This window comes from Enhydra lutris, unplaced genomic scaffold (genome assembly GCF_002288905.1).
Source record: "Enhydra lutris kenyoni isolate GAN:26980312 unplaced genomic scaffold, ASM228890v2 scaffoldscaffold6, whole genome shotgun sequence".
Lineage (NCBI taxonomy): Eukaryota > Metazoa > Chordata > Mammalia > Carnivora > Mustelidae > Enhydra > Enhydra lutris.
Window position 1 is genome coordinate 15,876,906 of NW_019154090.1, and position 27,224 is coordinate 15,904,129.

At 49.0% G+C, this 27,224-nt stretch overlaps 1 protein-coding gene across 1 annotated transcript in view; it reads left to right on the plus strand.

Moving 5' to 3' along the window:
• The first annotated feature begins 3,639 nt into the window (after positions 1 to 3,639).
• The window catches only part of LOC111141784 (junctophilin 2), a 61,243-nt gene continuing 37,658 nt past the window's right edge, over positions 3,640 to 27,224 (plus strand). The window contains exons 1-2 of the mRNA XM_022494594.1: positions 3,640 to 4,463; positions 25,032 to 25,827. Of these exons, the coding sequence (XP_022350302.1) occupies positions 4,085 to 4,463; positions 25,032 to 25,827 (1,175 nt within the window). The 5' untranslated portion in view covers positions 3,640 to 4,084. The remainder of the gene's footprint in view (positions 4,464 to 25,031; positions 25,828 to 27,224) is intronic.

The following is a 27,224-nucleotide window of genomic DNA, read 5'->3' on the forward strand; positions in this document are numbered from 1 at the left end:
AGGAAGTGAATGTAGGTAAAGACCCAGACAGAGGACCAAGCTCTGGGACATTCCCATGGTAGAGAGGTCAGCGGAATGAAGAGGAACCAGCCAAAGACTAGGTAGGAGCAGCCAGTGAGGTGGGAACAGAATCCAGAGAGCAGTCCCATCGGTCAACTGGAAAAGCGTTTAATTAAGAAGGGACTTGGAAGCTGCCAAATGGTGCAGAGAAGGAAAGATGAGCACGGGCTGTGAGCAGGCACTGGGCATACAGCGTGAGCCGGAGCGCCAGGCACTTGGTCTGTGTTCTTGCTTTTTTGTGGAATGATGATAATCCTTGCTTCAAACTACTCATAGTTTAGAGAAAGAGCCCATATGTGCAAAGGCATTTAACCCAGCCAGGAAGCTTCTCTGAGGGAAGGTGGGGCTTCATCAGCTGAGTCTTCAGTGGGTTTCTATGTGCAGGCCTCTTCTCTCTATTCTGGATTATTGGGTCACCCCCCCCCCCGCCCCCAGGCTCCCTAAGAAGTGATCCACATCTGAGAAATGAGAAAGAAACAGAGGAAGCAAGTGACTGCTCTCTCTGATCAAAGGACAGAACCACAGACAAAGAAAAGACCTGGGAAAAAGCAAGAATGGGATAGCTCTTCAAAAGTGGTTTAGAATTCATTTCAAGTTTAGTAAATTCCCTTCTGCCCAAGGAACTGGGCTTTCCTTAGGAAAAGCTGCTGTAATGCACAGATGGCCTCAAGAGGCCTCCCTTTCCTTGAAATGCATGGCTTCCATGCCGCAGGAGGCAAGAGCTGCTCAAAGTGCAGACCTGGTTGCCTAAGGCCAGCACCAAATTCGGCAAACAATGGACTAAAACTTTTAAGAAATCAAAGCGCCCCTTTACCCATAACTTAGTTTATCAGCTTAAAAAGTGAAAAACCATAGGGCAATGCTGAGTAAACAAGTATTGTGAAGAGTAAGGAGGACTGTGGTGTCGAGGTATTTAGTATTTAGGGGATGATCCTGACTTACCTCTTTGGTGACTATCTTATTAAGCATTCCAATTTGAGGAGCAACTTATCAAGTGAGCATAATATTAATAATAGCTAATATTTATTAGGTGTTTAGTGTGCTCCAAGCCTTTTTACAGTATTAAGTTACCCAACCATATAAGGAAGATACTGTTACCCTGAATACTAATAATCCTTCGAGGTAGGTACTTACACAAAGAATTTGTGGCTTAGGGAAATTAACAATTGGTCCAAGGTCACCCCTTGTGAGGGGCAGAACTGGGATATGAACATATACCTAACTCCACGGCTACCTACCCTGCAGAGCCTATGGCACATGGATTCGTGAAGGTATAAATGTTACTAAGAAATGGTTTCTTAATTTGAAAACATACAGTGTTGTTTTTTTTTTTTTTAAGATTTTTATTTATTTATTTGACAGAGATCACAAGTAGGCAGAGAGGCAGGCAGAGAGAAAGGAGGAAGCAGACTCCCCTGCTGAGCAGAGAGCCCGATGTGGGGCTCGATCCCAGGACCCTGGGACCATGACCTGAGCCAAAGGCAGAGGCTTTAACCCACTGAGCCACCCAGGCGCCCCTAAACATACAGTGGTTCTTAACCAGGAATGAATCAGATTTGTCTGAGGGGATTTTAAGAAGAATACAACTGCCCAAGCCTTTTCTGGGAACAATCTATTCATTGGTTTGGGGTGGGGGGTAGGGATCAGCTCTGGAATCTGTTTATGTTTTTAAGTTCAACACCTGAACTTAAATCTTACGAGTACCCACCCTTGGTAGGGAACCACCATAGGGAGCTGCACGGGTGCACAGTGGCTAAATTTATCAGGTGGAACAGCCCAGTAGGACACAACAGCCTCCCAGCCTTCGAAGAGGATTACGGTGATTTGCCCAGCATTTAACTACAAAGAGTATTGAACTTGAACAACTCAAACTATCGAACTTCCACTTTGAGATGTTGCTTTCCTCTTCTCTTGAGAGCAGAGCTGGAAAGAAACGTGTGATTCTCCAGAGACCTTGGTGAGAAGTGGCAAAAGCAGCTGGGGTGGGCAGCGAGGCATTCTCACAAGTGAATTTGTGTAAGCAGTTCAGTCTGTCCGGCTGGCCGGATGGTGAGTTCAAACCTAGACGACGCAGTATTTATCCAGGGCTACTTTTCTGCCCGTCCACTCGGCAAACAGCCAGCGATAGTGAGCTCAGAGGCTGTGTGTTTCTGCTTCAGGCTGAAACCTGGACCCAGAAGGGGCTCTTTAACAGGGAAGGAACCAGGGAGAACTGGGAATCCACTGGGATGAAGGGAGAGAACATTTTCTGTCCATTTCTGAAATGAACAGATCTTCCGTAGTGACTTCAAGGAGCTTGAGTCATGGTGGGATTTGGAGTATGTAAGATTAAGTCTGAAGTCAGATAATAATCCATTAGTCCTCAAGTGCCTTCTGGACTTGCTTTTTTAGTGATTTTTATTCTCCCCATATATCTCCATCTCCACCCCCCCGCCCCAACAGCTTCCTGTTCTTGATGGCTCCTACCTTTCCCAGAATTACTCTATGCTCCTGCGAACCCTGGGCTCAGCTGGGATTTCCAATCATTAGTCCTGGCCACAGCTTCATGTCACAAAGATGTATTTGTCCCTTTGAGTGAATTTTGGTGGGAACCTGAGTGCTGGGAATCCACCCAGGCCCTTCCCTCCTGACCCTGCGGCAAGAGCTTTCTGAGGTCTGGCCTCACAGGCTCTGAGGACCAAAGAGAAAGAAAACTTGGAAAAGGGATTTTTTTTTTTTTTTTTTTTTAAATCACGGTCCTGGAGTATTGCGTAGACCGCTTCATTCCAAATAACAAGCGACACTGTGTCTCGGAGACAGAAAAGGACAGGCTCCTCGCCCCTTTGAGGAGAGAACCTGGGGAGCATTAAGTGCCTTCTGCGGGCTCTTTCCAGGGTTTTCCCAAGGCTGCGGAGAGGGGTTGGGGGTTGTGCAGGAGCGCTGGACTCAGGTTTTCTCTATCTTCCAGACTCTGTTTCCAGAACCTCACTTCTCTTCCTGAGTTCCCTCCTCTGCTTTCAAAAGCATATGGGAAACCAGGCCCGTGCCTTTCTCTTTAGGTCACCGGATTCTGTTTTGGGGCTGGCAGCGAGTATAGCCCCAGGTCCTGTTAGGGCATGTGAGTGGTGGTGGGTGAGATTTGCCAACCTCTACGCTCTGGGGGATTTTAAGTGTTCCAGGACTGGCTGTTCCCCTAGTCCTCCTTTTCCCTTCCCTCCCCTCCCTGACCCCTCTGCTGCTTCCCTGCCTGCAGACTCAGGGGACCCCAAAGGTGGAAGGGAGCTCCTACCCAGGCGGAAGAAGAGCCACCCAGTTGCCCCAGCTGCCTATACTTAGTTCTCCGCTGTCCGTCCTCATCCCTCCAGCGACTCCCTGGGTCTGAAGCACCAGCCCAATTTGAAACACCCCTCCCGCTTTGAAGGAGGCTGGGCTGGCCAGGGGGTTATTTTGGGAGCAGCTTCTGAGATCCAATGGCCTTGTTAGGGCAACACTGACCTTTCCGTCCCAGGAGGAGGGCAGGATCCAGAGAGGGGCGGGGCAGCGGCAGGGAGATCGACAGCCCCGCACACCCACTGGGTGGAGAAGGGGGCCTGCCCGGCTGCAAGAATTCAGCCTCAGGCTGGGGGCTGTCACCAAGGAGGAATTTCCCCTTTTCAAAAGGGACTGGGGACCCCTCCACCCCACCCCTTTCACTGTGCTTCTTAAAGGGATCACACCGTTTTTCTTCTGACTCCAAGGAAGCCAGACTTGGGACGCTCTTTGAAGACTTTGAATCTTTCCCTCCTGCTTCCTTCCCAACTGGCAGCCTTCCTGTGGCTGGTTGAGTCGGGACCTCCCAGGCATGGCACTGACCAGGCGACCCAGTGCTGACTTGGTGCCAGGGCTCATTCAGCCTCTGGTGGCATCTTGCTTCCTCCCTCCTGGGGCGCAGTGGTGAGTTAGGGGCGCCCAGCCCTGAGTGTGCTTGGAGTGTGTCGTTGGCACCCCCCATCACCCTCTCTCCCCCAAGCTGGAGGACGGTGAGGCTGTCAGGGGCTATGATGAGATGAGTGGGGGCCGCTTTGACTTTGATGATGGCGGGGCATACTGCGGGGGCTGGGAGGGGGGAAAGGCCCACGGACACGGACTGTGCACAGGCCCCAAGGGCCAGGGCGAATACTCGGGCTCCTGGAACTTTGGCTTCGAAGTGGCGGGCGTCTACACCTGGCCCAGTGGGAACACCTTCGAGGGATACTGGAGCCAGGGCAAAAGGCATGGGCTGGGCATAGAGACCAAGGGGCGCTGGCTTTACAAGGGCGAGTGGACACACGGCTTCAAGGGACGCTACGGAACTCGGCAGAGCAGCAGCAGTGGTGCCAAGTACGAAGGCACTTGGAACAACGGCCTGCAGGATGGCTATGGCACCGAGACCTATGCTGATGGAGGTGAGCCCAGCCTGGGGCCAGCAGAGCTAGTAGGAGCCAGACCCGTGAGGAAGACCAGTGGAGGGTGGGAAGAGGGAGGGGCAATGTGACACAGAATCAGAAGAGCCAGGATGTTCTTGCTGTGTGGCGTTGGGCAAGCTGCCCTACCTCTCTCAGCACCCATTTCCTCATTAGTGTGAAGGTTGGGCCAGTAACAGGGCCATTGAGTAGTGTCGGACAAGACCTGTTGTATAACTACACAGCACACATTCAGTAAAACCTAACTACTACCGTTGGCATGGTAGGATTACAATCAGCCATGGAATATACTCTGGCTTGTGCTCTAGAAGAATTTGGGTCTAATCTCAACTTTGCCATGAAAATTATTTTCAAGCCATAGATTATGAAGTATTCATTCATTCACCCATCCATCCACCCACCCACCCATCCATCCATCCATCCACTCATCCATCCATCCATCCATTGTTTTGTTTATAGCCTATTTCTGTTGTATCTCCTATTTGCCAGGTATTATAAAAAGAGTTAGATATAAAAAGGAATAAGATAACAGCCCAAGGTTTCAAACCCTGGCTTGTAGATAAACAATTATATACAAGTAGGTAGAGTGCTGTGGTAAAGAAGTTAGATTTGAGGAGGTCAGGGACTGCTTTAGAGCAGGTGACATCTGAGCTGGATCTTGTTGGGAAAACTGCTTTAGAGAGCACGTGAGTGGGGAGAGCAATGAGTTAGAAGCTCAAAAGCATGAGCGCTCCCAGTGGGTTAAGGAGATGAAGAGGAATTTTCTGTGGCCAAACAGCCATGGGAAGTGGCAGAGAAGATATCATCACCTCATCCCCTGGCTGTGACCTTGCATATATCACTTAGTTGGGCCTCAGTTTCCTGATCCACAAAATGGGCTTTAGAATGTCAGGTGCTGCTCAAAATATGGTCATTAGAGAGGGAGTATCAACATCATCTGTCCACTAGTTAAAATGCAAACTCGGGGGCCCCATCTAGACCTGAATCTGAATCTGAATCTCCAAGGGTAGGCCCAGGCATTTGTTTTAACGAGCCCCCCCCTGGGAATTTTTATATACGTTAAAGTTTAAGAAGCATTGCTTTACATCAGGCACTCTCCAACTATAGAGAGCCGGCCCAGCTGGCCTGCTGCCCGTTTTTGTACAGCTTATGAGCTGAAAGTGGTTTTAGATTTTGAAATATTTGAAAAAAATCAAACGTTGAACTCTACTTTGTGACATGTGGAAATTACATGAAAGTCCCTACATCATCTCCCTTTGGTCCAACGAGCCTGTAATATTTACTTTTCAGCTGTTTACAGGAAAGTTGGCTGGCTCTGCTTTAAATGGTCATTCAGTTTCCTTCCAGCTCAGGATACTTCTCTGAAGTCTCCTTCACATGCCCCATTGGAAAGAGTTGCTGACGCAGATGACTCAAAACTATAGCTACTTAAACAAAAATAGGTTGGCGTCTGTCAGAAGGCATTCACAGTATATTAGATGTGTCACTAGTCTCCCTTCTCTATGACAGAGGGCAGGAAGTGGGCAGTCTGGGAGTGGGTTTGGGGTGGAGCAGGAAGGCGCATGAGCTAGCCCAGGGTGGAAGTTATGCTCAAGTCGAGGCCTGTACAGGGGGGCGTCAGGTCCAGGATGCTCCCGACTGGGCTGCCTGCTGGTGGGTGTCTGGTGAGGGCCCACCCTCAAGTGTGGCTGGCTGTTAAGAGGTTGTGTCCCCAGAGTTTCTGTGGGTACAGTGGTAGTGACACAACACTGGCTGGACAGTGCTAGGACAAATTCTGGCTCCACGCTTCCTAATTTGGTGACCTTCAGCCATTTGCCAAACCTCTACAGTTCAGGGCAACTCAATTCCCTGGATGTTTATGCTGGCCACTGCGCTGAGCAGTGGGGACGAGTAGGGAACAGGCCTCAGTTTCTCTGGCTATAAGATGGAGAGGATCCTCGAGGGCTGGTTGGGTGTCGGTTATCTATGCAATGTGGTACACAGAATGCCAGATGTCTCTTCCCTCTTTCCTCTCTCCAAACCAAGGTGTGTGTGTTGAAGGCCTGGGTGTGAGTCGTAGAGACACACATTCCTGGGAAACTATGGACAGATTTCCCAATATGTCTTAAAGGAGGGGAAACCTATTCATTCACTCATTCGTTCATGCAATCAATATTATGGAGCACCAGCTACGTGTTGGGCACCATCCCATAGCAAATTCCAGGAGCCAGGGCAGGGAGCAAGGAAAATAGAGAAGGAAGAGGATGACTTTTTGGATAGCGTGGTCTGGGAAGCAGGATGGGAGGACTCGGGAGAGCGTAACGCCTTCCAGGCAGAGGGAATGGCAGTCACAAAGGCCCTGAGGCAGAACTGGACTTGGCATGTTTGAGGAACAGCAGGAATACCAGGTGGCAAGAATAGAGTGGATGAAGGGAACAGCAGGCAGGGGCTGACGTTGGAGCTGTGGGTGTGCGCCAGATCACGTAGGCATTGCAGAGCCCTGGGTTTGATTCTGGGTGTGCGCGGGAGCTCTTCAGGCCCGCTTAACTGCAAGATCTGCTCTCGGGCCGGGTTAACTGAAGACCTGCTCCTCTGGTTTGTCAGAAGCCCAGACTCTTCTTCCGAATGAGACAGTCCCACATCCAGGGGCCCTGGAAACCTCACGGATCTCTCTCTCAAGCCACACACGAGGTGCAACTCTCCAAAATTAGATGTGGCCACTGCTTTGGAAAATCTCTTTAATCAACCTGTCATCGGTTCCCTAAGGGTTTGTTAAGGACCTGCCCTTTGCTCCAGCCGGAGCAGAGCTGAAGAGAACGCAGACAATTAAGATCCAGGATTAGAAGCAGCTGGGAGTCGGGGAGCTCTGCGTTATTACCTTGGCCTATCCCATGATTTCATACCATGGAGCCTCAGTTTCATCACCAATAAAATGGGCTTATGCTAATCCCTCCTAAGATTTCTTGTGGGGAAAATGGGTACACGATAAATTGTAGTTGCTATAATTAGTATTAACTCTCATTAATTCGCTCCACTAATATGTACTGAGTGATTATCATGAAGCTGGCGGTATCGTGCTGGGAGGGAGGAGTGTAGAAATGAACAGAATGGAAATGGTCCCTATCTTCCATAGAATCTACAAGAAATCATGCTATAGGGTGTCGGGTGCTAGGCAGGAAAGTGGGGACTAAGGGAGGAAGAGGCAGGCAACTAACCAGACTGAGGCATTCAGGGAGGCTTCCTGGAGTAAGTGGCAAGCCGGACTCTGAAGTAAGGAGTGAGGCAGGTGGAAGGGGTCAAGGATGAGTGTTCCAGGTTGAGGGAACAGAGTACACGAAAGCCAGGAGGTCTAGAAGTTGCTGCCAGCCAGGAGATAAAGCTGAAGCTTGCATCTTATCCCTAGTGTTAGGAGGTACTGATCAGAGGGACCAAATGTCCCATTTCCTGCGGTCCCCACCTTACCTTGCAGTCACAGGAAAAAGCAGTGTTCCAAACTGGAAGCACTAATAGGAGGTAACTCCAGTTCAGGGAGTCATGAGCGGCATTTTTAAAAATGAAAGAACAGAACAGAAAAAGCAGAGCATTTCACAGCGCATAAGAAAGTATTGTTTCCTGAAACATCTGTTCAGCTGAAGATACACGTACACATACAATGTGTGTAGAAAGGCTTCTGTGTTTACACGCAGCATGTATTTCTTACTGCAGGTCATGGTCAAAAAAGTTTGAAAATCACGGCTCTAAAGTGACTTGATGTGCAGCTTCGTCGAAGCCGCTGCCCCTCCCCCCTCCACAGCCTCTCCCTCTCCTCCACACCTGTCGCCTGTCATGTCAGCTGGAGGTTGAGGAAGTTGTCCAGCTCTTCCCTGAAGAGGGGAAGGTGGCAAGGCAGCGAGCTCCTGCTCCCAAACCCAGCTATAAGCCTCCTGGCACCCCTCCCCCGCCTATAAGCCCTCTTCCTGCCCTGGCCATATAGAGCAAAATCAAAAATAGCTGCTGGCTTAAAGCCCCAAAGCAAGCGTTCACCCAGGCCTTAAGTAGTAATGCTCCTTTGGCCGCCTAGCTGTTCCCACCCCAGAGACCCACAGACTCCAGGACTAGAAGGGCCACTGGTAATCTTTGCTTTCCGAGGTCCTTGACCTGGAGCCCCGGCCTTGGCCTCAGAGGCCCATCAGTGTGCAGGCCATATGTGGGCCTATGGGCAGGGATTGCCTGTGTTTTTCCTCAGATAGCCTTCAGATTCTCGAAGTAATCTGCTAAGTTCCAGAAGCACTCAGCTAGTTGGCAGTCCTTTCCCCCAAATGTGCAGTGGAAAAACCAGGCCCAGGGCTGCCCAGGTGGCTCAGTCGGTTAAGCATCTGACTCTGGATTTCCACTCAGGTCATAATCTCGGGGGGGTCGTGAGATCAAGCCCAGAGTCAGGTTTCATGCTGGGCACAGAGCCTGCTTAAGACTCTCTCTCTCCCTCTCCCTGTGCCCACCCTCTGCTCTCTCACTCACTCTCAAAAACAAAACAGAACAAGCGCAAGGTTGACTTTGCTTGTAAAGCCAGTAATAATAATAGTTAATTTTTGGTTACTTATGTGCAGGTGCTTACTATGTGCAGGTGCTGCTCTTGGCATGGAACATGTGTTACTTAAACCTTCACAACAACCTTATGGGGAAGTTCTGTTATTACCCCCATCTTACAGAAAAGGCAAAGGAGACGAAGAGTTTATGTACTGTGTTCTCTCTCACAGTCCTCTAACTAGTAAGAAGCAGTGATAGAATTTGGTAATAAGGGATAAGAATAAGGTAATAAGGAATAAGACTTGGTAATAAGGGATAATTAAATAGTTCATAGTATATGGGGCGCCTGGGTGGCTGGTTAAGCTTGGACTCTTGGTTTCAGCTCAGGCCATGATCTCATGATTGTGGGTTCCAGCTCTGCGTTGGGCTCTGTGCTCAGTACAGAGTCTGCGTTAAATTCCCTCTCCCTCATCGTCCCATTCACTCTGTCCCTCTTTCTCAAATAAATATATAAAAATCTTTTTTAAGAACGTTCCTAGTATAAATAGCTATTTTAACAAGCGATAAACCACTATACAAAATAAGACCGGCTGCATAGTTTGGGAGACCCAGTACAAAATGAATGCAGGCCCCCCTCCTCAAAACCATGAAGAATTTCGAGGTAATGACGACAGAGCATTAAACCAAGTGCAGGGCCTTCTGAGCGCAGAGCCCTGAGCAATGACACAGGAAGATGCTTCTGAGGAGGGCCCGGACAGTGATCACAACTACGTCTGCCGCTTACCGTGTTTTTACACCAGGCTCTGTGCTTTGAATCCTACCCGCACTCAGCTATTCAGGCTTCTTAATAACTCTCTTTGACTACACTTAGTGGTGTTCAAATCTCGGCGTTTGCAACCCACTATGAATCAGGTACTTCACATTGTAATTCTGTACATACATACGCAAAAATGCAAAACTGAAATAAATCATCACAAAATAATAGTTCCCTTCCTCTATGCAATCCTTGCTATTTTTTTTTCTTTTATCCTATCTTGTTGAGAAAATTAAATGATTCCCTGATAGAGTAGCACTTAGAGCTTGACGTGTGGTTGGTGCTTTTATTAATATGACACACTGAAAAGATGATATTTTTATGTTTAACTATGACAATTGGGTCAAAAAACCCAAGCTTCTGCTCTCTGGATCCAATTTTCTTTCTCTTGCCCAAAGCTGATGACATAAGCTCATTTTAAGATTTTTTTTTTTTTTTTGACAGACGGAGATCATAAGTAGGCAGAGAAGCAGGCAGAGAGAGAGGAGGAAGCAGACTCCCTGCTGAGCAGATTGCCCGACACGGGGCTGGATCCCAGGACCCTGGGATCATGACCTGAGCCGAAGGTAGAGGCTTTAACCCACTGAGCCATCCAGGCAACCCCGTAAGCTCATTTTAACCCAACTGACAGTGAACATGGGAGCAAAGTGAATTTGCCAGGACAGGGACATGAGCAATACGTAGTGTCACATCATCTGGGCCTGGGGAATGTGTTCCTTGAAGCAACTTCATTCATTCATTCATCCATTCACTCATTCACTCATTCATTCTCCAAAGGAATATCTTTTCTGTTGATCTGTTTGTCTGCCTTTATGCCAATATCACACTACCCTTGTTATCACAGCTTTATAGTAAATTTTAAAATCAGAGTAAATCTTCCAACTTGGCTTTTCTTGTTTAAGACTGGGTTCTTCTACATCATTTCTATTTCCGTAAACATTATAAAATCAGCTTACTGATTTCTACTAAAAAGCCTAATGGGAATTTGATTAATAATTCATTAGACCTGGGGTGCCTGGGTGGCTCAGTGGGTTCAAGCCTCTGCCTTCAGCTCAGGTCGTGATCCCAGGGTCTTGGGATTGAGCCCCGAATCGGTCTCTCTGCTCAGCAGGGAGCCTGCTTCCCTTCCTCTCTCTCTCTGCCTGCCTCTCTGCCTACTTGTGATCTCTCTCTCTGTGTCAAATAAATAAATAAAATCTTTGAAAAAAATTCATTAGACCCATTTATCAATTTGCAGAGATCAGACAACTTCATGGCAATGAGCCTTCCAATTCATGGACATGGTATATATCCCTATTTATTTAGGTCTTTAATTTCACTTAGCAATCCTTCGGAGTTTTCAGTGTTTTGCACATTTTTTGTTGTTGTTGGTGGTGGTGGTGAATAAAATTCACAAGTTTTAAAAATGATATTGTAAATGGGATTTTTAAATTTCATTTTTCCAATTGTTCATTGCTGGGTTATAAAAATGCAATTATTTTTGTACATCAACTTTGAATCCTTTTACACTGCCGAATTAATTGCTTAGGGTTAGTGGGATTTTTTTGTTCTTCTTTGGACTTAAAAGGAACATCTTTTAATTTAAAATTTCCTGATTGCTATTAAAAATCAAGTGTGGCAGTCCTGATAGTCAGATAGGAGTAAAAATGGCATGTGGTACTTGGCACTCACGGCTTACAGTAGCCACATCTGGGTTCCAATTCCAGCTGTGCCACTTCTTAATTCTATGAATGTGGGCACACACGTAACCTCTCTGAGCTCCTGTTTCATTTTTTCCATCAGAGATGTCAAAATCTCCAAAATATGGTTGAAACAATGAAATGAGATAATACATAAAAAGCACTTAGCATAGTGCCTGGCACCTAGAAAGTCCCGAAACTATTCTCCTTTCTGCATTTACTTCACAGTCTAGAGGGTGAACTAATTCAGGAGGGCCTGAACCATAGCTGTTTTGGGGAGACTGTTTAAGCACAGAAACTAGGTTTTGACTTTGGAGCAGTTAACAAGCTAAGACTTTGATTCGATTAGTTCTGCCTTGAGTCCTGCCAGTGTAGATGGAACTCATGCCAGGCACAATTCCATTTCGAATGAAGAATCAGCATAATTTAACCTCATCTTGAAAATCTCATGTCCCAGTTCACAGCCAGGGGGCCAGTGTGACAGCTGGCTGAGTTGCTGTCCTGGTAGCCTCTCGGTTTTATCCGGGACCCCAGGGGAGGAGAGTGGACCCTCAGCAAGACAGGGAAGTGGACGCAATTAGTCTTTCTTCTCTGCAGACTTGCCTTCTGTGTTGCATGGGTCCAACTGGCCGAATCTCTGCACACACACTCCTGTCCAAGGCCAGGCCCTTGGGATTCATCAAGCACGCTTGTTTCCAGACTGCTAATTCTGAGTCCCCAGCAGCTGTTCCCTGGGCCAGCCCTTGCTGCCACACCCTTGTGAGGAATGTTGAGTTTCATTTTCTGAGGGCCCTGGTTGAGGCTGGGGTGCAGTCTGAGCAGGACAGAGTTGTTTCCTGCCATAGACCAGAGGGCTGTCCTTGTCCCCTCCTATGCCTTCTGAAGTCAGAGCCCCAGAGTAGGTGGACAGTTAGGTCTGGTCACAGGTAAAGCATCCAGGACCCTTACTCATTGCTCTAAAACAGAGTTGGTTGACCCAGACCACCTGGCAAAATCCACAGAATGATCCAGGGGCTGTGGGAACTCCAGAACCCACTTCCCTCCAGGCAAGTAGAGAGCACCCTGTGCCTAGAGGTATTCAAGCGTATGTGGCCAACTGTCATATGGACTGTGTGGAGTCAGGGACACACACTGAGGTCTGAGAGCTGCACACAGACTGCAAGAAATGGCTCCATTTGGCCATGCACAATGGTTTTATTACTTTTATCTTTTTAAGATTTATTCATTTATTTTAGAGAGAGTGAGTGAGCATGAGCATGGGGGAGGGGCTGAGGGAGAGCAAGAGACAGAACCCTCATGCAGACTCCCCGCTGAGCAGACAGCCTGACCAGGGGCTCAATCCCAGGACCCTGAGATCATGACCTGAGCCGAAGTCAAGAGTCAGACACTCAACTGACTGAGCCACCCAGGCACCCCTGAAACTTTTATTTTTAATTAAATTTGACTCCTTTATGGATACCACCTTAACAAAGTGATCAAATTTCACATCGTTGATGACAGGACAACCTTACAATATAGGCCCTTGATGGGAGGCAGGGAGAAGGGCACAGCCCACCACACTCTATCCCAGCTGGGAAGGTGTGGGCAGCGGGCGGTGTATGCAGTCTCTCGGGCCATTGTCAGACTCTGGCTTTTCCTCTGAGAATAATAAGGCCTATAAAAGTGACATGATCTAATGGATAAAGAAGATGTGGTATATATATACAACGGAATACTATGCAGCCATCGAAAGAAATGAAATCTTGCCATTTGCGACGACGTGGATGGAACTAGAGGGTATTATGCTGAGCGAAATAGGTTAATCGGAGAAAGACAATAATCATTTGATCTCCCTGATATGAGGAAGTAGAGATGCAATGTGGGGGGTTTGGCGGGTAGGAAAAGAATAAATGAAACAAGATGGGATCAGGAGGGAGACAAACCATAAGAGACTCTTAAATTCACAAAACAAACTAAGGGTTGCGGGGGGGATGGGGCTTGGGAGAGGGGGGTGGGGTTATGGACACTGGGGAGGGTATGTGCTATGGTGAGTGCTATGAAGTGTGTAAACCTGGTGATTCACAGACCTGTACCCCTGGAGCTAATAATACATTATATGTTAACAAAAAAAAGTGACATGATCTGACCTTGTTTAAAGGGATTCCCTTGGCTACTGCGTTGAGAGACTGGGGGAGAGTTGGTGGTGCAGAAAGGGGAGGAGCAGAGAAATGAATTAGTGAGTTTATTGCAATGTTACAGGTGAGCATACAAGTCTGGAGTGCCACCCTGTAGCAGTGGCAGTGGAGAGAAGGAGGTAAAAACCGGGTCTGTTTTGAAGGTAGAGTCGTTAGATTTTGCTGATAGACCAGACAGGGGGAGTGAAAGAAAGAGGAGTCAAGGCTTTGGCCTAAGCCATGGAAGGATAGCATTGCCCTGACCTGAGATGGGCCAAGTGTTTGAAGAGAGAAGGTCAGGAGCTCGGTGTTCGACGTTATGGGTGAGAGAATGCCTGTTGCACATGCCGTGTGGGCATGAGGGTTGTGGGTAGGCCTGAGCATGGAAAGGGGTTCTAAATGACCAGTGTAGGGTCCTTTGAACCTAGACTCTCCTTGATTTCTTTTGCCTCCTCTACACCCAGTTATTTCTGGTTTCCAAGGCCCTTAGGTTTATTGAGCTGACTCAGAGCCTGGCAAAGGGACTTCCACCCAGGCTACAGGTCCCCAGGGCTGGCGGTACCCAGGTGATTTGCTTGATGAATCCCCTGCTTATCATGTGAGCTGTGGGGTGTCATCTGAGGTAGCAGCCTCTGTATGTGGGGGTGGTGGAGCCCTGCAGGCTACGGGGACTTGTCATATACCTGCTGTAACCTGACCCTGCTCCCAGAAGCTGGTCACAAGCACTGCTAGCTCCTCTGCTTTGGGTTACCTCTCAGCGATCCTGGGAAATCAGGGACAGTGGAGCTTTGATAGGTGGCCACATTCAGGAGCCCTGGGAAGGGCCTTTGGTGTCACCTTGCAGGCAAGCCAGAGAGCAAGGCATTGCGATTCAGCATCATGATTGATTAGCAATGTCTGTTGTGGTCACAGGGTGGGTAAGAAATGGCCCATATGACAGTTTACTTACTGCCTTGAACTAGATGGTCTTGGAGGGCCACTCCATCTGTGACCTTCTTGGGATTGAAATAGTCTCACTTACCCCCCGAGTTGCGGTTGTCTATGAAGTGTTACACATTTGCAGATATCAGGAGGGAACATGACAGTCTGTATTACACACGGGGTGCTGGTACCAGCTGCTACCAGCTCATAAGAGCCCATCCCTAAAATTTTCAGAAATGTTGCAAGCTGGCTGTTCAATTGTGGCCTGACTAGGCACTGTGGGTATATTTACATGATGGAACTTGGCTAGCACTACAAATTAGGGTTGTTTATTTTTCCAAAGAGCTTTTCTACTAGCATACCACTGAACATTGTGCTAATATGAAATGCCCATTTTTTCCTTCTTGTCCAGATTGAGGGTAACCAACCATCCTGCTTTGCCTGGGAACTGTCCTGGTTTTAGTACTGAAAGTCCTATGTCTTGGGAAAACTTTCAGTCTAAGGCAAACTGGGATGACTGGTCACCTTGCAGTTCTTTCCCATGAAGCGAAGGGAGCCAGCATTTGTTGAGAATCTGAGATCTCTGCTAGAGAACCCATGTAAACCCTCTAGCAATCCTGTGAAGTAAACTTGCTATGCTTACTTTACTGACTAGAGATAGACTCAAAGAGAATGTGCTCAAGGCCATGAACCTGTACACTCAGCTGACAGTATCTGCTCAATGCCTTCTATGTGTTAGTCATTGCATTGAGTGCTGGCAATGCTATGGTGACTATGGCAGCCTTGGCCCCTGCCTTTAGAAGCTTGTGCTCTAACAACAGAAACCAGCATTGGACAGCTAGTTAATTACAAGTGGGATAAGCAATTTGAAGGGAAAGTAGAAGAGTGTATGGGGGTAACAGGAACTTGATCTGGTCTAGTAATCACAGAAGGCTTCCTTGAGGAAGTGGTGTTGAGGCTAAGATCTGAAGGATGGACAGGGCATAGCTAGGTAACAGGAACCACACTGTGCCTGGCAAAAGGAACTAATACAAAGGCTCGGAGGTGGGCACAACAAAAGGCTGTTGGGTTCAAGAAAAGGCAGGAGCACAGAGACTGAGAAAGAGTGGAGTCAGTGAGGCTGGAAGGTTGGCAGGGCCTGGATCTTGAGGGTTTTGTGGGTCACAGGGCAGAGTTTGACTTCATCCTTATGGTAGGTGCTGCTGGACACCTCAGATACCACTCCAGAGCAGTGTCCTCTTTCTCCTGCCTGCTGCCAGGAATGCTGGTTGCTGATGGCTCGTAGTGGGGGCACTGTCGTCTGTCAAAAAGAGTTGCCCCCCCCCCCATCGGCAATGCATAGCTAATGAGTGCTTCATACAGGAGTTCAAAGACCCAGCCTCCTTGCACAACCCTGAAGGACCATAGCGGCTCCAGAGCTCCCCAACAGGATCAGCAGAAGCCTTGGTTTCAATAGTTCAACTTCTGCTCTGGAATCCTGCTTCCCGATCGTTCATTCCAAGAGCATTCCCCCCAAATCATTCACATACAATCTTCACTTGAGGACCCACGACAATCCTCGAGGCACTCAGAAGCCACTGCAGGGTTTTAGACGGTGTCACCTGGTCAGATCTACATCTTATTAAGGAAATGACTCTGCCAGCAGCAAAGGGTAGACTGAAGCATCAGGGGAGGTGAGAGACCAGGGAAGACACAGCTGTGGTAAATCAGGGAGAACTGGTGCAGCCTGGACCAGATGGATGAGGAGGAGATAAAGGGAAGCAGGGGAAATGACAGCAAAATTCAGAGTTGGGCCCGTGTGTTTCCAAAGCCCAGACCATTTCCATTATTCTGTTGTCCACAAAGACATGTCAGGCCTGGCTTGCTTTCTCAGCGACCCTGGGTCCATGGTCTTTATCAAGGTGGGGTAGAGCCAAGCTGGGGTGGGTGCCCTATTCTCAGGAGCATCTCCATAGTTATCTGTGACATATGGGCCTAGCATTCACCACCATGTACATTGGTTTACCTGGTCCAATTCTGGTGAGCCTGGACAAGAGCCACTGACCCCTGGACTCTCTGGTGCTCAATCTCCTACCTGCCATTCTCCATCAAACCCTGTCTGAAATCTGATGACACTTCCATGGTCCTGTCCCAAGATATTGTCCTAATATCTGACCCTGTGTGAGAGAACTTAGAAAAGGGCTGGATATGACTATTAGCAAGAATAGATGAGATGGAGATAAGATAGCTATCATAGGAGGTAAGAAGTGACAAATATCTCAAGCAATGAGAGTATGGAGGAAGGAAGATAGCCCAGGAGGGTTTCCTAAAGGAGGTGGCTTTGAAGCTGCACTTTGGTGGATTTGGGAAGACAAAACTGGGAAGGTGAATTGGGACCAGGTCATGGAGACACTGGGCTGTCAGGTCAGGACTTCCAGACACAGCAGGGACCCCCTGGAGAGGAGCTAGTCATGATTCAGCTCTCTCCATCTCTGTCCAGTCCTCTAGTGACACTGATGTTCAGACTTCAGACAATCTTCTAGAAATAGGTAGGTGTCCCTGGCTAGAGAGGGTGGTGTTCTTAGTGTCCATTCTGTATTCAGAGGCAGAATCCCTGATCTGGTCCACATGTCTCTTCTCTGTTTCAAACTGGACTCTGGATCTCCTAGACTTCCCTTGGGTTTCTGAAATGGCTGGCTTCCTTAGAAGGTTTGGTGAGAACTTTCAAACCTTTCAAACCAAGTCATTTAAATTCTTGGTTTCAAGTGTTCCAACTATGAATCAGGATGATGATATCTATACTTGTTACGATTTTTTTTTCTGCAAGTAATAGAAAACCCCAAGTGAACTAAACAAGCACTTTCTATAGAAATATAATGTGGGCTCCATAGGCAGTTTAAACTTTGCTAGTGAAATTAGTTTTAATATATTTTATTTAACCCATTACCCAAAATATTATCATCTCTATGTGTAATCGATATATAGTTATTAGCGAGATATTTTACATTTTTTTTCGGGTACTAATTCTTTACAGTCTGGTGCTCAATAACCACATTTGTCTAGCGGCTACCATATTGGACAGCATAGACTAAAGCATTAAGGATATTTATGATCTCATATAAAGAAGAATCCAGAGGCAGAGCAGTCTCAGGACTGGTTGACTTGGAGGCTCAACAATGTCAACAAGGGCCCAGGTTCCTGCTACATTTTCTCTGCAATCCACAGTGTCAGCTCTGTTCTCAGTAGCTCCCCTCATGGTACCAAGTCGGCTACCACAGCTCCAGGGGTCACCTCCACAGGTGGCAATGGCTAGCAGCAGAAAACTATGTTTCTGCGTGTTTCTCTCTATAAGAACTAGGAGCTCTTTTCTGCTTCCCCTCTGGTCTCGGTGCTGGATTCCATGAAATGCTCACGTTGAATGCAATCACTGGCAAGATGGGTAGACAGCAAGTCTGGCTGAGTCTTTCTCTGAGCCCCAGGGAGGAGAGCTGGGCCCCAGGACAGAATGAGGTTCCATCAGCAAAGGAACGGTCTCCAGTTGGGTAACCACCAGGACTGCACAACACCCGCCAGGCACAGCAGGTTGCGGGTTTGACCGAAGGAACGGAGCCCGCTGGTTAACTGGAGGTCAGCGGAGGGGTTTTACAGCTCTTACCCAAGCTGCATATCAGAACCATCAGAGGCGCTTTATAAAAACTCAGTGTCCACATCAATTAAGTCATACTCTCTGGCCAGGAAGGTGGATCTTGTGCTATAGATGTGGCTTCCAGAAGCTACTCTGGCATGTGGTTTAGAGGGTGTGGAGGCAGATCTCAGTGATGAACAGACTTCCCAAATTCTCTTCCTCCCAAGGACAGACGCTATAAGGCCTCCTGAGTCGGAGAAGGGGCCAAGTCAGCCGAGCCTGGGCATCCCAGGGCAGAGGCCTACTTTCCGACAAACAAGCAGACCAAGGCGGAAAATCAAAGCTTGTCTCCTTCTCTCCCTCTGAGCTCTTCTGTCCTCCCCGGCTTCTTTTCATCTCTCCAGTTAATCCTTTCTGGGCCAGCTTTTCTGAGCAAAGATTCTGGCCTGGCGAAATGCTACCCTTTATTGAATGCTTACTATGTGCAGTGTCCTCACATATGGTTCACTTAGTCTGTGGCCGACCAGAACTCCCCCACCAGCCAAGGCACTCTGTGCCACTGCTGCGGCTGCCTCACATTCATTTCTGGTGATTAAATCTTGTCCCTCCAGCACTTGATTCCAAGTCCCTTGAGGGCAGAGGTCATGTCTATATTTTTACCACCGTGTCCCCAGCTTCTAACATCAAGAATGCAGGATCCACAGCAATACTGAATTCAAATAAATGAATGAACAATATTCGGAAGTAGGTATCATTACCTCCATTTTAAGAAGGACCAACGGAGGCTCAGTAGGCTTAAATGGTTCAGGTGTGTTCCAGAACTATTTGGTCTCAGAGTGAAGATTAAAACACAGGTTATTATATACTAAACTGCAGGGAGAAGGTGATATTCAGGTTTTATTAAATTTAGGGGCCTGGTATGAGGGACAGAACTGTATTTACCAAGGTCATGGCCTTCTCCCAACTTTTGCATGCACCCCAATAATTCCCGGGGTTTGGGCTGCTAATACTAGACCTGAACACATTGGCAGTTGCTGCCAGTCACTACTGAGCAATGTACCACATGCTGAGTCATGAGGGAAAAAAGAAAGTGTGGTTCCTGTCCCTGGAAGAACGGGAGGGTGTCACTGAGAAGAAGATACAGATTCATCAGATGTTTACTGTGGGATTCTTTGGGCCTGGGAACTGGGCTAGATGCTGGAGTCATAGCAGGAGTAAGCTGGACATGGCTCCCTCCCTCTTGGAAGTCAAAGTCCGGTGGGAAAGGCTTATGGTGAAGAGATGATCTTAGTAATTATTTAACTGCAATTGGGAGAAGTGAGAAGAAGTATAGGGCGACATGACATCATGTAGTAGTACTCAGGGGGTAGGGCTCAAGAAATCCTCCCAGATGAAGTCACATTTAAGCCGAAACTTGAAATATCAATAAAAGTTGGCTAAGAGGGGCGCCTGGGTGGCTCAGTGGGTTAAAGCCTCTGCCTTCGGCTCAGGTCATGATCCCAGGGTCCTGGGATCGAGTCCCACATCGGGCTCTCTGCTCAGCAGGGAGCCTGCTTCCTCCTCTCTCTGCCTGCCACTCGGCCTACTTGTGATCTCTGTCTGTCAAATAAATAAATAAAATTAAAAAAAAAAAAAAGAAGTTGGCTAAGGGAAGAGAGGAGAAGATTCTGAGAAGGGGTAGGGGAGTATGTGCAAAAGTCCTGAGGTAGAAAGGCAAGTGTGATTGGAGAGCTGTTCAAAATGAGTCAGGAGAGGTGGTCAGGGTCAGCCACACCAGGCCTTGTGGCCTGCTGAGAATCTTGCCCCTTCCCCTGAAGGCAGTGGGAAGTCCCATTGTGCCTATAAGGCCAAGTGAGGGGGCCAGCCCAGAATATCAGGAGGCACTTCCTTCCACACAAAGCTCCTCTCAGCCAGATGGCTGTGGGCAAGGTCCTCCTGCTCCCTCTCTTCGGATGTGGATGCATTCTTCCTGTCCCCAGGGAGAGCTGCCCTGTCTTAGAGAGTCAGGCTGGGGATGGCCCCAGCACTTGGCTTTTCCCCCTTCCCAGGGCCCCATCACTCCCAGCCTCCCCTGGGTGTCTGTGCCTCTTGCCACTTGCTTGTAAGTTTCCTAATATAGCCTGGCTGTTTCCTCCCCAACTGGTAACCAAGAGCCGCTCTCCTGTTGCAATCTCAATTTTTCTTAGGCTTAAAGGGACCATGTCAGCCCATCTCATGCCAACTTTAAGCTAAAGGTAGATTGGCTGATTTAATTTCACAAACTTGTCCAACCCAGAGATTAGATGTTCTACCATCTTCTCTGCTCTATTCTTGTTCACTTTTCCCTTTCATAGATCTTTTTTTCCTCCTTTCTTCTGAGCACAGTGGAAGGAGCACAGCTAAACACGATGTGAGTTTTGGTATATTTACGAGCTGTGCTGCCTTGGGTGAGTCGTAGAGGAACCATTAAATACCTCTCTAGGAGCGAGCCATGCAAATTTCTGGAGGAAGAACAATCCAGGCTGAGGGTGTGGAAAATAGACCATGGCTAGTGTGTGGGGGGAACAGCAAGGAGGCCTTTGTGGCTATGGTGGAGTGAGGGAAAGGGAAGTGAGGGGAAGTGAGGACAGAGGAGTGATGGGGGATGAGATCAGTAGGGTCTGTGGGTCACTAAGGACTTCAGCTTTTCCTCTGAATGAGAAGAGGCAGAGCAGTGTCATGATGGTGACTTTCTTACATTTGAACAGAATCCCCATGATAGGCGTGTTAGGAATGGATAGAGAAGCACAGGGTGGAAACAGACCAGCGTGGCCACCATCATGAAAATCCCGGTGAGAGACAAGGGTGGCTTGGGCTACCATCTAGTAGCAGCAGGGGTAGTGAGAACTGGCTGGATTTCAGACGCACTGGGAAAGGAGAGTTGACAGGATTTTCCGACGGGTATTTGCAGAATACTGTGCTGGGGTGTTGGTGATATTTTTTTTCTCCTTAAAAGTTAATTAACTAATCATTTAATCAAGGTATATCATTTAATCATTTAGTCAAGGTATAGTTTCCATGCAATAAAATGCATGTCAAGTGTACAGTCTTGACAAATGTATTTACCTGTGTCACCACCAGCACCATCAAGGTAGAGAACATTTCTACCAATTCAGAAAGTTCCCGTATGTCCCTTTGCAAGTGGATCCCTCCTGCCCGCAGCCCCGGTAACCACAGATCTGCTTTCTTTCATTCTGCATCAACAGCTTTTTTTCCAGGCTTTGATGTAATCGGAATCACACAGTCTGTATTCTTTCGTCTCTGGTTTACTCACTTAGCGTGTTTTCGAGAACCATGCCCTATAACCAGTAGTCCGTTCCTTTATACGGCTGACCGGTACTCTACTGTGAGCCTGACAACCTGTCCATCCATTTAGCAATTTACCAGCTGATGGACATTTGGGTTGTTTTCACTTGTTGTTGTCATTGTCTCCTTTTTAATCTTCTCCCTGAACCCTAAAAAGTGGGTATTATTTTTCCATTTTCCAGATAAGCAAATTGAGAATCAGGAGAAGTAATGAGGTTCCCCAGATTAGATGATGTGTGAGATCAGCTTATCTCAGGCTTCTCGTCTCTATCTGTCCTTCTGCCTCCCATACAATGTGACCACACGGGGATGAGCTTGGAAATGGGAACACATTAGTCTTCCATCTATCCATCTCCCAATTGGATCATCACCTACACCAAGCTCTCATTTCTCTATTCTCTGCACCTGCCACTCACGTCCATTTGAATTGGTTTCATACCCAGTTCTGCTCCTTCCTTACTGGGTGACTTTGGGCAAGTCACATAACCTCTCTGAACCAGTCCACCTGTGTTGGAGATCATATTTATATCTACCTCTGAGATCATGCCCAGTGATAGCTTCTTTCTCTGTCTCTCTCCACTTCTCTTTGGCCCTTTTACGGTTCATATTCTATGGTCTTGGTTTCTCACAGCAGTCATTGAAGGGAATTCTGCCATCCCTCTCACTGATGGCTGCTCCTGCCTGCTATACAGAGAGTTTGCAAGACCTGGGGACCTTCCCCAACAAATTAAACTAAATTTTCTGGTGGTGAGGCCTGGAAATTGGTTTTTTTAAAGATTTTATTTATTTGATAGAGAGAGAGAGAGAGATCACAGTAGGCAGAGAGGCAGGCAGAGAGAGAGGGGAAGCAGACTCCCTGCTGAGTGGAGAGCCCGATGTGGGGCTCGATCCCAGGACCCTGAGATCGTGATCTGAGCCAAAAGCAGAGGCTTAACCCACTAAGCCACCCAGGCGCCCCCGGAAATTGATTTTTTTTTAAGAGCTTCTGAAGAGCCAGGATAGAGAACTGTGGACTCAGAGCGTGAGCTTTGGGCATCAGACAGACTTGGGTTTGGATTCTGCTTCCTTGGTCAAGTCACTTAACCTTTCAGATCACTATCTTCCTCTTCTGTAAATAAGTATCATCACAGAACCCACCTTTCAATGAGCCCTAGGCACTATACGTGACTCTTAATGGGGTCTCTTCATGAAGAAGGGTCTGGGGGAGGGACAGGACTGGAGGCCTGATCTGGAACAGCCTGTGCTGGGAGGGACCAGGCAGAATTGATTCACGTGGACACACTGTCCTCCACCTGCAAAGTCACGGTGCCCAATTCCTAGAAGGCCAGCATCTCAAAGTTGGGCCAAACTTTAGAGAGCTTCATATCCAATACAGTCATTGACAGGGCAATTAAGGCCTTAAGAAGGGAAGATAGTTGCCCAAGGTCACACAATGAGATGCAGTTTCCAGACAAGTTCAGCCAATCAATCAGCAAATATTTATGGAGCACCCCTATGTGCCAGGCCCTATTCAAACTATTGGGGCTGCATGAGAGACCAAAACAGGAAAGATCCCTGCCCTCATGGAGCTTCTATTCTAGTGCGTAGAGAAAAGCCATAAATATAATAATTAAGTCATAGGATATATTAGAAAAGGATACATACTATAGAAAACAGAAGTAGATTGGGGATACCTGGGTGCTTGTGGAAGTGCAAGCAGATCTGGAGGAAAAGAGTTCCAAGAGGGGGAACAGCCAGTGCAAAGGCTGGGAAGCACTCCTGTTGGGCTGAGCTTAGGAATCCCTTTCCTGGCTCATCGTTTCAATTCCCTACCCACCATGGGCATTTGCTGGGAAGAAGGCCACTTGGGTTTTTTGGTTAACCAGGGTAAAGTAGGAGATTGTGTTTAAAACAAAGGCTCTGAATTTCCTCCCTTAACTCAGTGAACATTATGGCAGGCACTATTCTACATGCTGAAGGCATGAAGACAAAGGCAGGGACCTGGCTTTCAGCGGAATACTTATATAGACTTTCCCAGGAGCTCATGTGCTCACGCTAATGGACACACAAGGCCTCTACCGGGGATATCTCCTTGTACACACCACTATCCTACACACACCCATGGTCTCACACAGTCTCAGCTTCCTTAATGCCCACAACCTCATACACTCAGCCCCAAGTGCTTCATATTACTCTGTGCTTTAACACTGAGACAGCCTTGCACACCCAGAACCTTCCACACACCCACAATGTTGCCTCTAGGAACCTGGGCACTTACTCCTCTGTGTACACACTGCATTGCACACTCTGATCTCATACAGTCAAAAGATACTGACATGATGTCCTTAAAGTCTTCTATACATATGGCCTTGCACAGATATACACTTTCTCATGCTTTCCAACAGAGTCCCATGCTCTCCAGCATTCACACTACTCTGCGAATTCACTGTCTTATCCTTTCATGAGCTTGAACATGCACGTCACCTTGCACAATAGGATCACAATGCACATGCATTTAACTCACATACCAACAGATGTGTCTGCTCACACAACCCCATCCTCTTTGAATTTCTAATGGTTTTGCACCCTCACTCAACTTTGCCTTTCCTTATATACTCAAGACCTCAAATACTCTCATGACCTTGTTACATCCAATTATGTCACACTTATGTGATCTCAGTCACCCTCTGTGCACACACAGCCTTGCACACTCATGATTCAGCACGTTCCACTGCTTTGCACACTCCCACACAGGCAAATAGTGCCATTACCCCACAAACTGCCTTGCCCACTCATTCTTTTGCATGTTCAGTCTCTCTTGTGTGTTTCAAAATCTGTGTGCTCATTCCAATTCACACTCGCTGAACCTCAGCTGCTTGGACAACTTCACACTTTGAAACTGACTCACCCGTGCTGTGAATTGTGTTATGACTGATGATTCACAGACCTGTACCCCTGAAGCAAATAATACATGATGTGTTAATAAAAAAAATAATAAAACTGACTCACCCTATTTCGCATACCTGTGACCTTGCTGTGTTTCTACCAACAGAAATATTCCCTCCATTGTGCAAACTGCTTCTGGCCACCCACTCGTGTCCTCAAACACCTGTTTAACGGCATGCACTCTGGGATCTCAGCTGCTCACACAGCTTCACACACTGATGTGACCTCACTCTGTCCCATCCAGCGTGACCCTGTCGTGGGGCCACCGTGGGAAATAGTCACACCATCGCGCAAACTCCTGGCCCTCCACTTGTGTCCTCACACCCTCGTTTAACTGCATGCACGCCACGGTCCGGCCCGCTCACACCTCTTCACACACCGCCGTGACTCACACAGCCTCACTCTGCCTCGACCCCTGTGCCCCTGTGCGTTGCCACCACCCGGGGTATCCACAGCCCCGCGTGATCGCCTTCCGGCTTGCGCACCTACGTCCTCGCACGCTCCGCGAAGCCCCGGTCATCCCCACCCGCGCCTCGCCAGCCCTCCCCCCGCTGAGCTCCTTGCTCCGGCCCCGCCGCTCCGCCGCAGCCCCGCGCCCACCGGGCCCGCGAGCCGCGCACTGACGCGCCCTCTCCTCGCCCGCAGGGACCTACCAGGGCCAGTTCACCAACGGCATGCGCCACGGCTACGGCGTGCGCCAGAGCGTGCCCTACGGGATGGCCGTGGTGGTGCGCTCGCCGCTGCGCACGTCGCTCTCGTCCCTGCGCAGCGAGCACAGCAACGGCACGGTGGCCCCGGACTCGCCCTCCTCGCCGGCCCCCGACGGCCCCACGCCGCCCCCGGCCGCCATCCCGCGCGGCGGCTTCGCGCTCAGCCTGCTGGCCAACGCCGAGGCGGCGCGGGCGCCCAGGGGCGGCGGCCTCTTCCAGCGGGGCGCGCTGCTGGGCCGCCTGAGGCGCGCCGAGTCGCGCACGTCGCTGGGCAGCCAGCGCAGCCGCGTCAGCTTCCTCAAGAGCGACCTCAGCTCGGGCGCCAGCGACGCCGCGTCCACCGCCAGCCTGGGCGAGGGCGCCGAGGGCGCGGAAGGCGCCGACGAAGCCGCGCCCTTCGAGGCCGACATCGACGCCACCACCACCGAGACCTACATGGGCGAGTGGAAGAACGACAAGCGCTCGGGCTTCGGCGTGAGCGAGCGCTCCAGCGGCCTCCGCTACGAGGGCGAGTGGCTGGACAACCTGCGCCACGGCTACGGCTGCACCACGCTACCCGACGGCCACCGCGAGGAGGGCAAGTACCGCCACAACGTGCTGGTCAAGGGCACCAAGCGCCGCGTGCTGCCGCTCAAGAGCAACAAGGTCCGCCAGAAGGTGGAGCACAGCGTGGAGGGCGCCCAGCGCGCCGCCGCCATCGCGCGCCAGAAGGCCGAGATCGCCGCCTCCAGGTAGGCCCCGGGCTGGGCGCAGGCGGGGTGGGCCTTGCTGGGGAAGGGGTTCCGGGCCGGGCGACCCCGGAGGCCCAGGCTCCAAGCCTCTTCTGCTTCTTTGACCATCAGGGGTACCTCGTGACTTTTAGAGAGTCAACTGGAGGCGCTTCTATTCCCGCTGTCGGTCCGTCCGTCGATCCATCCATCCACTCACCCAACTGTCCATCCATCCATCCACTTAACTACTCCTTCCCACCCATTCACCCAACCGTCCACTCACTTACCCCTTCCATTCATCCAGGCTAACAGGCTCCTGAACAACCATTTCTTCACCCCACCTACCCACTCCACTTTCTGTTTACCCATTCAGCCGCCAGACACCCATCCAGGCACCCAGTCATCTGTTCCTTCACCCAGCCCCTCGTTCACCTAACTTCTCCACTAACCTCCTGAATAACCCCTCCATAAGGACAACGACCCCGCACTCAGCCTCTCTGACATCTCTCTGGACAGCTACCCATGCACCCAGCCACATCCTCACCCCCCCCCATCCACCCATCCACCGTAACCCCCCTTCCACCCACCCAGCCTTCCAGTTACCCACCTATCCACCCTACCACCTGGACACCCGTCCAGACAACCATTCAGCCACCTACCCATCCCCTTGTTCACTGACCACCCACATTCATTCTACTTCTTCCATCCACCCCGTCATCCATCTTAACATCCGTCCATGCATTCATTCGCCTAACCACCTCCATTCGCCCAGTCTCCTCCATTTAAACCCAGTCACTCCCATCACCCAACCATGCTTCCATCAACCGAAACAACATCCACTCCCACCCACCTACCCTCTCTTGCAGGCACCCATCTATCATCCAGCCAGCCAGCCATCTCTAGAGCCCAACCATAACTTCCGTTCAACAGTCCATCTCTCTTCCACTCACTCAGCTACAATCACTCAACTACCTACTAGCCCTGAGTCCACTTACCTTCCTAACCATTCAGCACCCACGCTTTCATCCATATTCAGACCCCTCCATGTCTTCTCAGTGTACTTCAGAAAAAGTCTTGGGCGCCTGGGGGCTCAATTGGTTAAGCAATTGCCTTCAGCTCAGGTCATGATCCTGGAATCCCGGGATCGAATCCTGCATTGGACTCCCTGCTCAGCAGGGAGTCTGTTTCTCCCTCTGACCCTCTCCCCTCTCATGTTCTCTCTCTCTCTCTCTGTCTCAAGTAAATAAATAAAATCTTAAAAAAAAGAAAAAGTCTTAATATTGTCTGCAAAATGTATAGTTCTTGCTGTGTATGTGGCACTGTTTGAGTAGTTTACAAATATTGAGTCATTTAATCTCCTTATGGTACCTTATAAGATAAGTTCTGGTTTTATTTCCATTTTACACATGGGTTAAATG